Source organism: Penicillium atrosanguineum, assembly GCF_028827265.1.
Source record: "Penicillium atrosanguineum strain IBT 20685 chromosome Unknown utg000002l_segment0_segment0, whole genome shotgun sequence".
NCBI lineage: Eukaryota > Fungi > Ascomycota > Eurotiomycetes > Eurotiales > Aspergillaceae > Penicillium > Penicillium atrosanguineum.
In genome coordinates this window covers 730,990-747,105 of record NW_026623134.1, presented here as the reverse complement: position 1 = coordinate 747,105, position 16,116 = coordinate 730,990, and the positions used below count along the sequence as shown (strand labels likewise).

The following is a 16,116-nucleotide window of genomic DNA, read 5'->3' as shown; positions in this document are numbered from 1 at the left end:
AAAGCAGAGGCGTTGCTTCTGCCACAGCGGAATACGGTCTTAGATACCGCCTGACTGGTTTCCGATTGGGTAATAAGGTTGATAAAGAAACAATCTATCGGTAGCTCTTTCCCGACGAGTCCTGGTGATCATGATTGAGAGGCGAACGATATGCGTAGCGGCTCAAAGTCCGCCAGCGTTGACGAACATATTAAAGCATTATAGCGATGACCATTGGCTATCTTGAAAACAAGTACCGAGTGTCGGACAAGATAAGCGGGGTGAGAGTTGCGCGTAGCCCCATTTGAGGAACGAGGGCTCGATCCCCTGTTACTCAACGCCAAGCCGGCCTGTTTTGAGCTACGTTATTGGCTCTGAGGCTATCGCCTTCTATACCCTCCCCGCACCGGTGCTTTAACGACCCAAGATAACGGCCGCGAGCTTCTCCGCACGTCGTGGAGGGGAAGTTTAACTCTTAAAAGATGCCTTTGGCCTGTTGTCTTCCTGTGCAGAGTCGTCACTGCAGACAGAATGGAAGTCCCCGTTCAGCCAGATGTGGTGACCTACCATGACGGTGATGAAAGCTTCTGGGCGCCGGGAACGATCGCCCTGGAAGACAGTGAGTGAAGCGTTGAGTCCTTTCTATTGTTCTGAACCTCTGAACTAAATGCTCCAGTTCATCGCACCCGAGACCAACTTGTTCTATTCCCCACCCCGAGTTCCGACCCCAATGACCCCCTTAATTGGTCTACCGCTCGCAAGATTCTCAATTTCACGCTCGTGAGCTTCTTCGTGCTCTGGACATTCGTTCAACTTGACGTCGGATTTGTAAGACACCATTACCCATATTGAATATCAGCATACCAACATTCACAGACAGCATGGGGTCCAATGGAGACACAACTCGGATTTTCAGTGGACATTCTAAATGCAGGTGCCGCCGTCAATTACGGCGGTCTGGCTATTGGATGCTTCTTTTTCATTCCGCTCGTTCACAAATATGGTCGTCGACCGATCTATATCTTCAGCTCGGCACTGCAACTGGCTTCTTGCATTTGGCAAGCCAAAGTTCAAAGCGTTGGTGGATTCATCACTTCGAACATCATATCCGGCTTAGGAGGTGCCATCAGTGAGATTGTTGTGCAAATTACTATCGCGGATATGTTCTTTGTTCATCAGCACGCTACTATGAACGGCTGGTATGTATTCTTCCAGTCTGCGGGGGCCTTCCTTGGCCCCGTTGCCTCGGGCTATATCGTGGACTCGCAAGGATGGCGGTGGATGTGGTGGTGGTGCGTAATATTTTTTGCAATCACGCTTCTTTGTGTTATTTTCCTCTTTGAGGAATCCAAGTATGTGCCTATCTTGACTGGTGAGAGTGTTCAACCGACGCAAGCAATGGAGGAAACAGAGGATGGGAAGAGCAAGTCTGCATCAAACGACAAGAATGCTACCCCGGAGGTGGTCGCAAGCCGCATCGCAAGCAATGCCGAGATTCAACCCAAGACTTACTGGCAGCGAATGGCCTGGATCACCCCAACAAGCGAGTCTCTATGGCCGCACTTCTACACTCCGATCGTGACGCTCTTCACTTTCCCAGCAGTCACTTACGCCGCTCTTACATATGGCTCGACACTGGCCTGGTTTGCTATCATGACGAGTCTGCAGGTGAGTTCTTTTTTGTGTAACAGCAGAAGCCCCATAATCAGTTCAAACGTACCATGCTCACACTTACAAGGCATCATACATGCTGGAACCTCCATACAACTTCAGCGCGATAGGTATCGGTCTGATGAACATCGCGCCATTTGTTGGAGCCCTTCTAGGCTTCCCCTGTGGCGGTTGGCTAAGCGACAAGTCCATTTTGTGGCTTTCAAAAAAGAACCGCGGTATTTATGAGCCGGAGATGCGCCTCTGGCTTGCTCTTCCTGCGGCTGTGCTTGGTCCTGCATCGATCCTCATGTTTGGTTTGGGATTGGCTTATGTATGTTATCCTCTGGTCCGTTCTTGCATACTTGCTAACATCAGACAGGGTGTGCATTGGTCTCTTCTTGCCGTTGGTTTCGGTGTTTACGGATTCACTTTGGCTTCCATCTCCGGTATTTCGCTGTCCTATCTGATGGATTGCTATCAAGACGTGAGTTTCTCTCCTGAGTAATCGATTTTTCAATTCTGGATGAATTTGTCTAATATTTAAACCTAGGTTATTGGTGATGCCCTCGTGGGCGTAATTTTTATGCGCAATGTCATCTCCCTCGTGGTCCTTTTCGTCCTAACCCCTTGGGTCAATGGCATGGGCATGCAGAACCTTCACATTCTCTGTGCGGTTGTCGCCTTTGCCGTTTATATGATTCCAGTCCCTCTTCTTATATGGGGCAAGAAGGCGCGGATCAACACAGCCGCGGCGTATAAGAAGATGGCAGTGACACAAGTGAGCCATCGTACGATCTAATGCTACTCTAAGAGAAAAAATGTATCAAACAATTATCATGTTTTTCTTTGAGCCCGGAGCCTATGTACCTATATAATCATCAAGTTGAAACCAGTAAAACTGGCATCCATGATCTTTTGCATTCCAGACAAGATTCACTTTAGTTTTGAAGTTTAGCTGGGCCTGTTTGGAAAAGGTAACGACCTTCTCGCTCCGCTCTATAGCACTTGAGCGTTCCTCCATTCCAGATATTTCAAAACATGCCACGAGATATGCAAGGGCTGTACACGGGATGGATCGCTGGGAGAGTTGAAGCACCATCTCAAACTCGCTGATAATAGCCTTGGACAACATCAGTCCCTCTTTATCGCTCTGGCCATAGGGATGGTATATACGATGGATAATAAGCATAGCCGCAAGACGTAGGACCTTAGCTTGAGCCATCATATTCACGACCTCGGCTTTAGTGAAACGTTCCAGGAAATCGACAGGAGTCAACGGCTGCCAGTGACAAACACCATCATGCACTGTCTCCAAATGTCGGAGTATCTCCGGACGCGTCACTTCCGAATGCCGAATGGAGCTACTGACCTCGCAAATATCATAGAAGTGAGCGAATATCGGAGCACTAAGGCCGACATAGCGATCAACTCTATTCTCTCTTCCTCGAAGGTCGATTCTTATTGTCGGCTTATACGATCGCAAGAGACATTCAAAAGTCTCCGTGCTGATCAGACACATCAAGAGATCTATCGTTGAGGAATCTAACGCTGATAAATCCGCATTTTGTGTTTTGATGAGGCTCAACGTATAGTGAGAGATCAAATACGCATTCCCCTTCTGCACGTGCATGGCGAAAGTGACCATTGAAACACCTAATATGAGTGCAACCACTAGGTCTTGCTCGCTTGATATGTTGAAAGAGCGTAGAGCAGACACTACTGATGCAGCGCGCTTGTGTCCAACCTCCACGCTCGGTTTGGCATATTCAGCAAGTTGGTCGCCAAAGAGGACCGCGGCACATGCAACTGCAGCATCCCTTAATACGGGCGTAGGCTGAACAAGTCTTGACACGAATGATATATGATGAGTCTCGTGGAACGTCGGGCCGATAAGGAACTTGTCCATGGGCGATGGGGCCAAGATGTCTTTCATCAAATTTAAGAAATGGCGCTCCCATCGATCCAGGTCTGAGAATAGGACTGTATTACTCGCCAGTCGTCCGTGATATATTAGGCTCTGTGGGGATAGCGCACATTCCTCCGGTGACGACTGATTGACCGCCGATAAGGTAGAAGTCGGTAGGGTATAAGGGACTTTTCTCGAAAGCTTTGGCTTCCTTCCTGCCTTGGCAGGACTTCGAGTGGTTTGACACGGGTGCCCTAACCGTGCGCACCTTTCGCAAACTTCGGTTTGATCCTGTCGTCGGCATTTTTCCTTCAGAGAAAAACACTTGTCACATGCGCGTTTCGGGCCTGCCGTGGGCATCATGCGATATCGGTAATCAAAGACGTTCGGTTTGTCGTTGACGGGGCGCTCATGGTATACCGTATTAGAAGATAGAGAGTAGCCGTGTTAGGCATCCGTATTCTCTCTCGGTAATGAGCTCGTCAGGATGACCAACTTTCTTGCAAGGTTGTTCGCGTCGAGGGCAACAGCCGAAACGCGGAGGACATGTCTGATTAGATCGGGTGGACCTGACTAATCGGGAATAGACGCCTGATAAGAATATGCGGGGAAATGAAGGCACATAAGAAGATAAAGCGAGCAAAGACTTGGCTGCAAACTTCGATCAGTAGTCTATCTTGGCGAGCGAGTGAAGAGTGATCATATGGGAAAGCGATATTTTTTACGTACGCCTTTAGCGAGACGATTGAAAAAGTTCTTGTTAGATGACTTGGAAGCCTTTGAGGTATATTGTTTCCCAGCCTGGGGTAGATGGGTTATAGAGTGTCCTTTCTCCCTCTTGTTGGCGTGAGACTGGGCCTGGCAGGTCATTCACAGTACGTTCAAGTCAACGTAGCATCAAGATGGAAATGAGAATGAAATTTAGCAAACACCCTTCTGCTTCCTTTATCAAGCTTGTCATTTTTCAAGTAGTCAAGTTAGATGACCCAGATCTGGACTATTTAGATTAGCGGAGAAGTTTCGAGTCCACTATCTGCTATAAGCAGATGTAATTACGTCACCAATGTATGAGATCTGGAGGGAATGGAGAGGATAGAGCGAGACGAAAGCAGATGCAATCAACTTTGAGAGTACCAATGCGGCATATATTAAGAGCACGAAGACGGCGACGAATCTTATTATAGTTCTCTGCATCTTCCCCGAGTTTTCCCTGGTCATCTGTCCTCATGACGATCTAGATACTATAGATGTCGCTCAAAAATCTTCTACGATGGCTTTCAGTGATAGCTGGTAGTGCCTATTGGCTGCTTTATTTCTATAAGCTTGGCCAAGGCCATTAGCGGCAAACATTAGTAGGCCAATTCTCGTGATTAGTATGCGACGTCCACGTTCTAGTGGCTGGCTGAATGAGATCTTGCCAAACAGCGCCACTTGGTAAGAATCAAGCTGCGAGGTGGGGGACAATGCGTCAATCGATCAGACTCACACTCTCACGGCAAGATAATCAAATCTGAAACCTGGGAAGATCCAGTAGTGGCAAGGTACAGAAGGGGTTCTCGTACTATTGCATTGTGACTGGGCAACCATTGGCCAGACAAAACTTGATGATGGGAATAGAACTCGTTGATCGTGGTAAAAAGGGCGGCTATAGTTGCATTCATGAGCTCTGTGAAACATGACAAGTCTAGATCACCTAGGCACAGATCTGCATTGTCCAACCGTCAGAAATATGAGCGGGTCAGATAGGATGCAGGGTTTTGTATGTATTTGGAACCCGATCTGTATAGGATTTTCGGGAGTTGAAACCTTCATCTTCCACAACATGTGAAATGAAAACCACCCGCTTCACATCTTAAGGGAGTTTCTATCTTTTGGATGAGGTTATTATAGTGCGTAACTTGGCCGCATTACGAAGACACAAGCGTCAAGACCGGGTTTGCTTCCAAGATAGCGACCAGGGGCTGCATGAAGCGGTGAGCATTCGACATGGTCTTTCCTACATTCCTATCAGACAGAACCCGAGCGAAAGCCTCGCGGATCTTAGTATTGTAAATTCAAAGACGTCGGGGACACAGACAATGAGATTGTTGAACACAGGAATATTCAGTCGACATTATAGGGTAGTAGTCGCACCTTGCACGAGCAAATGGGATCGAGCCGCCGGACAAACGAGGATATTCCAGCAATGAGATGGTGCGCCAGACTCTGCCACTATCACCGATGCAAAGAGACAATCTATTGCCATTTTGCGGTCGCAGAATGCTGGCGACGATTGCAGAACGGTTCGTGAATGGTTCGCGCTACCGGGGCGGTCCCTGCGGTCCTGCAGCTGCGTGTTACACAACAGGGTCTCCTCCTCTGCGCTGCAGCTTCTGCAAGTGTCTGGTTCTGGGGCACATTTCGAGTTTATTTTAGTCTTATATGTTCCGAGGGCCCACTACGAGCCACTGTCAAGTTGGGTTCAAGGTTTCGTGGGATCCTATCTATGCATGCCCCTTGGTTCCGTGGGAAGGTTGGCATTCAATCTGGTCGGCAATCATGATATGGAATTATTATCAAGGCAAGATCCTGTTCATTACAGGAGGAACGGGGTTCATTGGCACCACAGTTCTCTATCGGCTTTTGACACAGGCCTCTCCGAAACACATCTACGTGCTCTGTCGAGGAGGCTATGAGTAGGTCTCTTGTGGTAGACCAGAAACCAAGCCCGGAATACTGACATGGAGAAACAGGAGGGCGAGGGCAAAATGGGAGAACATACTTCCGGCTTCAGTTGCGAATACCCTCTCTGGAAGTAATCGCATGACAATTCTCGATGGCGAACTAGGCGATACCGCGACAATGGACTTGCCTGAGGAAACTCTTCAGATGCTGAAAGAAAGAGTGCATATCATCATTCACGCCGCGGCGTCAATCGAGCTGAAGAACTCGCTTCGGGAACTATCGTACACTGTCATTGCACCCACACTATGTCTCACCAAGTACGCTCTGAAGTTCCCCAACCTTGAAAAATTCGTTTTCCTTTCGAGCGCATATGTCAACGCCCATCTTTGGAAGTCCAGTAAATCCTGTGACGTCGCGGTAGAGGAGCGCCTTTACTCACTCGAAGGTGACGACGATTCATGCCAGACAGCACCCGAAGTCTGGAGAGAAGTACAGGCATCAGGCACCTCGGACGAGTACACCACCCACGATTTCCCCTGGCCATATGCCTATGCCAAGCACCTGGCAGAAAGGCTCGTCTTGAACAAGGCCTCGGAGCGTGATGCATTGGACAAGATCCTTATCATTCGACCGTCGGTCATTGGCCCGGCCGAGGAGTTCCCATATCACGGGTTTACGACCCCGTACTCATCGCCATCCACGGCGTGCGCGGCTGCTTATGCAATGCACCCTGGAAGAAAGATTCAACTTGCGACCCGATGCGAGAATCCGGAACGAGAAGCTACAATCGACGAGGTTCCCGTCGACGTGGTAGCTGAACGGATCCTTGTGCATGTGGCCTTGGGAACAAGTGGGTACGTTCATGCAGTTAGCGGAGAGAAAGGCCGTCTAAGACTTGAAGAATGGTGGGAAGCATTCAAGAAGGAGCGTCGTCTGCCTTGGAATGTCAAGCCTGTTTGGACATCGGAAGACTGGCATTCCGCGGATCTCCACCCTATCGCCAGAAACTTCAAGATCATCGGTACTTCCTTTGCCTTTTCTGAAGACAAGACGATCCAGGCGGCGGAAAAGATCGACTCAAAGGAGCTGGAGCATCTCAAGCTCTTTGCTAAGCGGGATCAGCCATACTCGATGGCCCATCGACGGCATCATATTAACCATGTGGCACGACAGATGGCCAAGAAGAGCCGGTGGCCTCTTTGTTCGGTTGGCTGGCTTACTCGGAAGGGGAAATCATCGGTCCGTTTCACCGAGAAGGTGTAAGATGGAGATTCGAAAGAGACAAAAATTTGATGTGACCGGTTTTCGGGACATAGTTGCAAATGATTTCAGGATACGGTCAATACTGAACATTATGTCCATTACTCAATTTGGGATGTCTTTAATAGCACTACATTCATCCACTCTGTTGTCAAATACCATCAAAATATAGACTGTACCGTACCAATGGGAATGGAGATAATCAGACTCACCAGTTGGTCTTGGCGCGGGGAAATAAATTCTTTTTTTTGCCCCTCCGCAAGAAACCCAACTACCACCACCACCACCATGGCCCCGACCCTGTGTTTCAACTGCAAGGAGGCCCGGGCGCTCATAATCCGGCCTAAGAATCGCCATAAGCTGTGCCGCGCATGCTTCCTCGAGGTCTTCGAAACCGAAGTCCACGAAACCATTACAACCTTCAAGCTCTTCTACCCCGGCGAGCGCGTGGCGATCGGCGCCAGCGGCGGCAAAGACAGCACCGTTCTCGCAGCCGTCCTCAAAACACTGAATGAGCGATATAGATACGGACTGGATCTGTGCCTGCTCTCGATCGACGAGGGTATTCGCGGATACCGCGATGACAGTTTGGAGACAGTGAAGCGTAATGCGAAGCAATACGACATGCCGCTTATGATTGTGGGATATGGTGAGCTTTACGGCTGGACGATGGATCAGGTCGTGGAACAGATTGGCAAGAAGGGAAACTGTACCTACTGCGGTGTGTTCCGACGACAGGCGCTCGATCGAGGTGCGGCGCGCTTGGAGATCAAGCACGTTGTCACGGGGCATAATGCGGATGATGTCGCTGAGACGGTGATGATGAATTTGCTGCGCGGTGACTTGCCTCGACTTTCGCGTGGAACAAGTATTGTGACTGCGTCCGGCGCGTCGGAAATCAAGCGCAGTAAGCCGCTTAAGTACGCCTACGAGAAAGAAATTGTGCTCTACGCCCACCATCGTCAGCTCGATTACTTCAGCACGGAGTGTATCTACTCGCCTGAGGCATTCCGTGGCAGTGCTCGTACCCTGATTAAAGATCTAGAGAAGATTCGTCCCAGTTCGATTCTGGATATCGTCAAGAGTGGCGAGGATATGGCTGTCCTTGTGCCTGGAGAAACAAACCCAAATGGCAAAACGTGCCGCTCAAAGGCGGCGGCAGAGGATGAGGCGGAGGCGGGTGGCTGTGGAAGTCAAAATGGCCGATCCAGTGGAGGTGAAATGGCCGCCATGGAAACCCAGCTAGCTGAGAATGAAGCTGCGGGATCGCGAGAGACGGAAATTCGACTACCCCAGCAGCCCAAGCCTGGCAGTTCGAAGACTCAGAAGCCTATCAAAAGACAGGTCATGGGTCATTGTGAACGCTGTGGCTACATTTCGAGTCAGCGTGTTTGCAAGGCTTGCACTCTTCTGGACGGTCTCAATCGCAATCGGCCCAAGACCGCTATCGAAGTCAGTGCTAGCATGGACGATGAAGAGATCAGCTCGACTTTGGCGAGACAGATGGAGCATACCCAGTTGACGAACAGCTGAATGTTGACCCGAGGTGCATTTCCTAAAAATGCTTGCCACTATTTCTACACTTCTGGCCCTGAGATCATTTTCGAGATCATCTCCAGCTGTCGAAGGCCAGCCATCGTTCGGAGACACAGTTCTCGCTCTTGGCCCCAAGACAAGCACGCTGCTCGAAAATCTCATTTAAAGCCTGCTATCGAAGAGCTTGAACTCCGCATATTGGAGACTACGCTACCCCATGATACCAACGTATGTTTCGAGCGCAAACTATCCCAGCGGGATATGTCAAATACATCAGACATTAGAATAGAGAACAAATCTTCTGTGAAAACACGTTCACAACCCATCCCATCCATCTATGATATTTTGTACAAGTAACAAAAGCAATAGTATACAGCAAATCAGAAAACGCCCAACCAAGCATATATGTGCCTTCAAAGCCCGATCTCACGCATTGAATGCAGTTCCAGAGGCCCCTCGAGGTATCGCGATTTTTGAAACGCGATCGTAGTCGTAGTCGCAGTCGCAATCGGCGACAAAATGCATCACTGGAAACAGCCCGCGGAGAAGACAGTTACTCCTTAATTCTTCCCCTCAGCCTCATAGAGATCAGGCAAATCCATTCCAACCCGTCTAGCCGTCAATCTAATCTTCTCCTCCTCATCAAGGCTCATGCCGGGGTTATACCGCTCCAACAAAGCCGAGTAAGTCCGCTGTGCACGAGCATATTGCGCCAACTGCTCTGCTTCCTGGATACGGAGAGCGCGTTCCTCGTCGGTCTTCGGAAGGGAGAAGGGGAGCGCTGTTGAGTCTGCTTTTGTGGCTTCGGGCTCGGAGCGGAAGATCGCGCGGATGCGTTGGTGGAGTGGGGAAGGGGTTGAGAGGCGGCGGTTGGGGAGCTCGCGCAGAAGAGCGCGGTAGGTGGAGCGCGCTTGGTTGGTGAGGTTCTTTGACATTTTAATCTCGATGTTTCGGTTGGGTTGGAGGTCTTGGGTTGAGTTGGTTGACGGAGCGGAGGATGCTCGGGATGGATCACGTGACTGAAATGGTGATTTTATGAGAACGAAACTTTGGACTTTGTTGGATCTGAAATCTTTGAGTTACAAGACGAGAGAATTGAATTATAATGCATGATTGCAAGTCATTGTCGAGAATATGTACAGAGATATCGTAGATGAGCCTTCAGTATATCGCCGCTCGAACCAGAATCGTATATTTCATGTGGATCTCATCCAACTGAGACCAAAAACCAGGCAATATTTATCAATCATTGAGGCATAGCGACGTGATATGGGAGCGAAAAGAAGATCGGGGGGAGTAGGGGATTTCTGGAGGTTGGGAGGATGAGACTGTGCTCTTTTCTGTCGGAATCAATTGCGAAAATTAAGCGCGTAGCCAGCCGAATTTCTTGCGTCCGGCTTCGCCGCCGGTGGATGGTTCGACCTGTAAACTGCGGGCATACAAATCCTGTTTTATATTAGTTATCGCCCTTGAGAGGCATTGGGAGGATCATCTTACCTCTTCATCACCGGAGAGCTTGGAGTCCAAGATCAGTCGTTCTACATCTTCGAATTTCTGGGCTTGAGGATGTGGTGTTTTCTGGCTCCGCTGAATCCCAAGAACCACTTCACCCATGACCTCAAACTTCTTCCAGTTAATGCGAGATTTGTTCTCGCCAACAAATGTCTTGTTACCCTCTTCTGCTGACACTAGGTCTCGGCGATGCAGAGGAAGGAATGGGATGCGCTCGGAGAACGAATTCTCCCAGGCGAGGCGGTAAGCGAAATGACTTCGTTGGGTACTCATCAGAATGACAAGCCGCATGAACTCCTTTTGGGTCTGCACGGGGATCAACTCCCGAGTTTGTGTCAATCGGTGGACAGGAGTTCCATTGATGGCGGCAATAACGGCACCCAATCCGTTGTAGTTGTTCTGGCGTCGAAGTTTCACTGCGATGCCCATGAATTTCTCCATGCACCTTGCTCGATGCTTAGGCTTGTCTCGCAGTAGAATCATGCTCGCCACGAAGAAGGCCAGGTGGTTAAACTGTTTGATCATCCGGTTGACATTTTGCAGACTCCGAATCTTGTCCTTGTCCACTCCGGAGATGCTCACATGGCGAACGAGATCACGTGGCCGGAATGAGTTGTACGTGATCCAGTCAATACGTGTCAGCTCTCGAGCAAAGTCCTCTTCGGGCGTCTCCATGAAGAATCGCCATTGGATTTTGCTCAATGAAGTCCTGCCGGAAAGGTCAAGACGCTGGGCCTCTCTTTGTGCAGCCTCTAGGCTGAGTATGGTAAAAGATTGGTTGGTGATGCTCGAGGGTCTATCAGCATTAGAGGAGATAGACAGCGTCCCTGAGAGGCGGGATGTCGAATCGTGGGGTCCGTCGCTGAGATCCAAGGCACTCTTGCTGTAAATCGGATCTTCTTCCTCTTCGTCATGATCATCGTATGTTCCGGTCAGGAAAGGCGCTGGGGAGCTTCGCCCGGAGTTGTCAAAGAAAGTCTCCGTGAGACTAGCGTCGTCGACATCACCATCCTGGAACGCCCAGCCGACATCGTCGTCTTCAGCGTTGGAGTCAAGATAGGATCCAATCTCCTTGGCCGCGAACATATAGAAATGACTCTTTTCGAGGGTGTTCACAAAGTCGTTGATTCGTTTGCGAGTTTTGGGGTATGCGAAGTCGCCAGGATAATCAGAAGCCCAAGAGGCAATCACGTTCAGCAGCCGTAGCTGATCTGCCATGCGGGCCAATTGATCGAAGTTACCGGATTCATTCTTGTCAAAGCGACTAATCAAGGCATTGAGGAGAGTTGAGGGGGCGGAGAATTTGCGATATAGACAGAGAAATATGGCGGAGAATTTCGAATCTTGCTTCGACATGGGCAAAGCGACGAGGCGATCGACAAGCTCGTCGAAGCTCATGCCCGTCTCAGCACTGTAACTACTTTCACTGCTCGGTTTGGGACGCACGACGGCGCCCGGACTCATTGGTGGTCCCTCCTCGATTTCTTCGTCCATGTTTAAAAAGCTGTTAAAGGCGTCAGAGCCTCCACTATTTCGCCAGGTATTGTGCAGTCTCTGCTGGCGGGGTTGTTCCTGGATTGGGGAGTTGCTTTCTCCCTGCACAGACGGTCGACGAGCGTTCAGTCGTGCCCCAGACGGAGGAGTTTGCGGTCGCACCGGTTGGGAATTGCTTCTTGCATTTCGAGAAGAACTTGAAGCATGCTGTTGCGCCAGGTTGGAGGGGCTTTGGTCGGTAGACAGACGATGACCCACGTTCCCATAAACACTTCGATCTTGACCCGACGTCGTTGAGCCGCCAGCGGCTCCGGTCAAGGAGGGGGATTCCGAATTGGCACGGACGTGGTGTCGGTCGTGGGCAGGGATAGGTTGGAAAGACTTTGTCGTGGTCCGCGGGGGAGGGGGAAGCGTAGAAGAGGAGAACTCTGGGCGCGAATCAAATAGGCATTAGCTTTAAACGCCACGAAATTCTCGTTGACTCCTCTTAATTCTCCTGGGGCTCTGTCGATCGAGTGGGCTCCGACAGAGGCAAAGGGTAGCGAAGACTGCCGCGACCCACTTGGTCCGCCCACAGGGGTCAAGGCTCACACACTCAACCCCCAGCTCCATTGTGTCTCGGAGAAAGGGAACAAACCCATAGATCATGGATCACAGATTAAAACATACCTCGGTTAGAAATGACGCTTCGCAACACCAATGCAATACACATCTGCTGAGACCGCGGGGCCTCGGGTGATGTTCGATAGATCTCGTATTGTTCGTGAAACACACTGAGTTCGCTATCCTCCGGGCGAAGATCGCATTTGCAGGCAACCAGCAAGAATGGAAGTGGCGATACATCCAGGGCATCTAGAGCAGTCCCAAGTGTCAGTGTCGGCATCAGATGATCTCGGTTGCATTTACGAGAACATTTAAGACATTCGCCAGGCAACTTCGGGGAATTTCTAGCCGAGTCGAAACGTACCGAGCATTGCTGTAACTTCGGAGAGCTTATTCGGCTGAGTCGAGTCGTACAGGAGTAGTACTCCATCTACCGTTGGCACCGAATCATCTCTGCCCACGCAAGGCCAGCTGATCCGTTTATCCTGGTCGATGGCAACTTGCTTAAGATCGATCTCCAGCAGACGCACGATGTAGACCGCTCCATCCAATGACATCTTCTTCCTGGTCGAAGTCGAAGAGGGCGGGCTCTTCATATCCAGCGCGCATTTGATAAAGCTGGTCTTCCCGGCGTCGTCTTCGCCCACCACGGCAATGGTCACTTCGGGGAAGCCAGTCTTGAACGGTTCCTGCAGAGTCACAAAGAGCTACAGTTAGTAATCAGATGGTTCTCTTGAGCACTTCCCCAGAATTCCCCCAGGAATGTCTGCATTTATCACTTTCAGGGATATCCAGGAATCTTCTCCGCACGTACCTCGTCACCGTGTCGGGAACGAGATTGTCTCAAGGCACCGGTGCTTGCCGACATTCCAGAGAGACTCTCGTCTTCTTCGACCAGTCTTTGACCACCCATAGTCCCCACACTCGGTCTTCGCCCATTGTCTACTCTGTATAGGTCCCCGTGGGGAGCGGAAGCGGTGCGGTCACCCATCCCGGGCCGTGACGGAGCTCCTGCGGCTATCGCCTGTGCCCTATCACTGAAAGCCCGCTCGCGGCGGGATTGTGAAGTCATGGCGGGGGGCAAGGAGCAACGCCTCTAGGGCGAACGGATCGGAGCCAACGAGCGGAAGGTGATTAATGCGACAGTTCGAGGTCACGCTGCAGCGTATCCATTGCTGCCTAAGGGATCAGAGTCGAGAGACAACCATCCGAGGTATAGAGGGGGAGGATAAAGGAGGTCACTGAGGTTCAATCGAGAGTTAGGCCCGAGCTAGAAACCGGAGGGGGAGGAGCAGGAGCAGCTTGTACCGGATCTCCAATACGTTTGACTGGAGAGTGAACCGTGGAACGGGTGTGGGAACCGGACACTTGGAAAGCAAACACCGGGAATCACCTCAAATTCATAAATGTGATGGGAGAGAGTAAATAATTTTGGGGTTTAATTTTCGGGGAGCTGAAGTGCCGGAGTCTTGGTGTCGGTGGCCCGTTCTCCAGATCTTTTGCCCGTCGACCTATCCATTTCCGATGCATTCATTCGCTGAATTGAGAGAGCTGAACCTGAACACATGGCTTCAGCTGGGAAATTTGTCGCATCTACGTAATTCTCTTGGGCCATTCGGAGATACTCGTTCAGTGCTGAGTATACACAGCAAATCCCTGTGATGGCCTCTCGTGCAGTCCGATACGGTAGAAATCACATTCCCGTGTTGTGGTCTTCACCCATTCGACCATTTGACAGCTCCTGCAGAGAACTCTCCCCCCTTCCCCTTCCCCTTCCCCTTCCGGATCTTTCCAGGGGGTCACCTCTCCGCGCAGGCTGATCATCACTGATCACCGTGCTCGTATCCCCTCCAACGTCCTATAGGACGAGGTCGTCTCACACAGTTCTCTACAATCCCCAACAAACCGCGTAATCCTTCGAGACGGCGATTTCTTTCCTCGTGCTGGATGGCCAGTTCCGACTCATCTACTTTCACGCCCGTGCGAGGTATCCGGTTTTTCGGATATTGCATGCCGCTCGTTGGTCTCTAGTGGCCTGGCCGCGCTGGGTCTCCGCTCCAGGGGGTGGTAAATCACTGGATCAATGGGCTGAACTGGATACGCTAAACTAAACCCACCCGAGGCCTCGGTTGCGTAGATTTAAATTCAGTGCCTAATGTCAGACAACAGTCTATGGATGACCCCATACTCGCATACTCGAATTATGACATTTCCACAATTGACGCTGTTTGAGAGGCATTTCACCTAGCCTCAATGTAGCGTATAATGATACACCCGGTCTCGGTCTCATCGTCCCGCAATGACACCGTGCCAATATCAAACCCCTGCGCCAATCCCCGGATACATTCTCGGATTTGAGGGACCCAATTATGTCGCGTGTTGCTGTTCCGACTGTTCTTGCTGACCATGGACCAGGGCCAGAAATTGCATAAACGCCTCTGCGTCGGTGCCCGTCTCTGTTCCCTCTTCGCAATCATGCCTAAACTTCCGTACCCTGCCTAGGCCGCGGTTGAACCCTTTCTCCGCTGTCCATGGACCTCGACTACGGCGAGTCGGAGCTCTGCCTCCTCGGCCATGACCACGCCCTCGCGTGGGAGGGGTGTACCACTCTACCCATTGGTCTTCCTGTGTTCCTCGATATATCTCGTGCAACTGATTGCGGAGCTGAGGGTGGCGGAGAAGCAGCTCTTTGAGCTCTGGAGACGTAGCTATAGACCCGGGAAAGCTCTGAGATTGCTTGGTCTCGTGACCCCCTGCCTCTTGAATGTGATCTCCATTCTGCAGTGGCGGAGTGGTGGTTGTGGTCGCAGGTGCGTCGGGAGTCTCGTTAGTCGGAGATGCCTTGGGGGCACAGTAGATCTTATGAGACTGTGTGCAGGCAAGCGAGCAGCTAAATCAAGAACAATAGATATCAGTAACATGGCAGGGTATATATGGGGTAGATTTGGAAGCCATACCTCATCAGTCCGCATGTTGGACAGCGATATTTAGAGGGCTCCAAAGAACACACTTCACAGGAGCCGGCCATTTTTTTCAGATAAACGGTACCTTATTGATTCGGGCCGCATCCATTGCACCCGTTGAGTTAGTACTCCAGGTTCGGGAAATGTAGTGTTCTGCCCTGCAGCGAAATCCTATTTGAGCATCGGGCAAAAATAAAAAGAGCGCGGATATTATGGCCTCAGGTTTCAGGCCACTATGCCCCGCGTGATCTCCTGTGTGGCTTCACGTGACCTAGATCATCATTATCCTTAATTGTCGTATCTTTGTTAAAATGTACGGAATTGATGGGATTTCTGGAAATCCCATGCTTAGGGGCTTGGATACTCGATCTGACTGCCCAGCCTCGGAAATATGGAGCCCCTGAGACGCTTTATGTATCTTACTGCTTAATGAGCCTCTTAAAAGCCGACTCAACGGCTTTAGTCCTTATCAATTTGCCTCGGGATGGGTGGTGTGAGATACCAGTCCAAAAGTTGCAACACCTACCGACGGAGAAAATTCAGGTG

The 16,116-nt window shown here is 50.6% G+C and overlaps 7 protein-coding genes across 7 annotated transcripts; 3 read left to right on the top strand and 4 right to left on the bottom strand.

The window, feature by feature from the left end:
• Nucleotides 1–510: 510 nt before the first annotated feature.
• Nucleotides 511–2,431, top strand: N7443_002021 (uncharacterized protein; the record flags this gene model as incomplete). Its single annotated transcript, XM_056882077.1, has 6 exons — nt 511–598; nt 656–807; nt 856–1,647; nt 1,718–1,963; nt 2,012–2,116; nt 2,183–2,431. The coding sequence occupies 6 exons, from the start codon at nt 511–513 to the stop codon at nt 2,429–2,431; spliced, it is 1,632 nt and encodes a 543-aa protein (XP_056743918.1).
• A 60-nt stretch (nt 2,432–2,491) lies between these two features.
• On the bottom strand, nt 2,492–3,538 carry N7443_002020 (histidine kinase HHK3; the record flags this gene model as incomplete). Its single annotated transcript, XM_056882076.1, has 1 exon — nt 2,492–3,538. One exon carries the CDS (start codon nt 3,536–3,538, stop codon nt 2,492–2,494), a length of 1,047 nt encoding a protein of 348 aa, XP_056743917.1.
• A 2,538-nt stretch (nt 3,539–6,076) lies between these two features.
• On the top strand, nt 6,077–7,465 carry N7443_002019 (uncharacterized protein; the record flags this gene model as incomplete). The annotated part of the gene is made up of 2 exons (XM_056882075.1): nt 6,077–6,213; nt 6,271–7,465. The coding sequence occupies 2 exons, from the start codon at nt 6,077–6,079 to the stop codon at nt 7,463–7,465; spliced, it is 1,332 nt and encodes a 443-aa protein (XP_056743916.1).
• Nucleotides 7,466–7,750: 285 nt separating this feature from the next.
• N7443_002018 (putative PP-loop ATPase superfamily protein) lies at nt 7,751–8,995 on the top strand (the record flags this gene model as incomplete). The annotated part of the gene is made up of 1 exon (XM_056882074.1): nt 7,751–8,995. One exon carries the CDS (start codon nt 7,751–7,753, stop codon nt 8,993–8,995), a length of 1,245 nt encoding a protein of 414 aa, XP_056743915.1.
• A 563-nt stretch (nt 8,996–9,558) lies between these two features.
• On the bottom strand, nt 9,559–9,933 carry N7443_002017 (LYR motif-containing protein; the record flags this gene model as incomplete). Its single annotated transcript, XM_056882073.1, has 1 exon — nt 9,559–9,933. The coding sequence occupies one exon, from the start codon at nt 9,931–9,933 to the stop codon at nt 9,559–9,561; it is 375 nt and encodes a 124-aa protein (XP_056743914.1).
• Nucleotides 9,934–10,360: 427 nt separating this feature from the next.
• On the bottom strand, nt 10,361–13,679 carry N7443_002016 (putative Ras guanyl-nucleotide exchange factor RasGEF; the record flags this gene model as incomplete). The annotated part of the gene is made up of 5 exons (XM_056882072.1): nt 10,361–10,444; nt 10,496–12,432; nt 12,674–12,856; nt 12,972–13,314; nt 13,422–13,679. The coding sequence occupies 5 exons, from the start codon at nt 13,677–13,679 to the stop codon at nt 10,361–10,363; spliced, it is 2,805 nt and encodes a 934-aa protein (XP_056743913.1).
• A 1,295-nt stretch (nt 13,680–14,974) lies between these two features.
• N7443_002015 (uncharacterized protein) lies at nt 14,975–15,579 on the bottom strand (the record flags this gene model as incomplete). The annotated part of the gene is made up of 2 exons (XM_056882071.1): nt 14,975–15,475; nt 15,565–15,579. The coding sequence occupies 2 exons, from the start codon at nt 15,577–15,579 to the stop codon at nt 14,975–14,977; spliced, it is 516 nt and encodes a 171-aa protein (XP_056743912.1).
• Between the last annotated feature and the right edge of the window lie 537 nt (nt 15,580–16,116).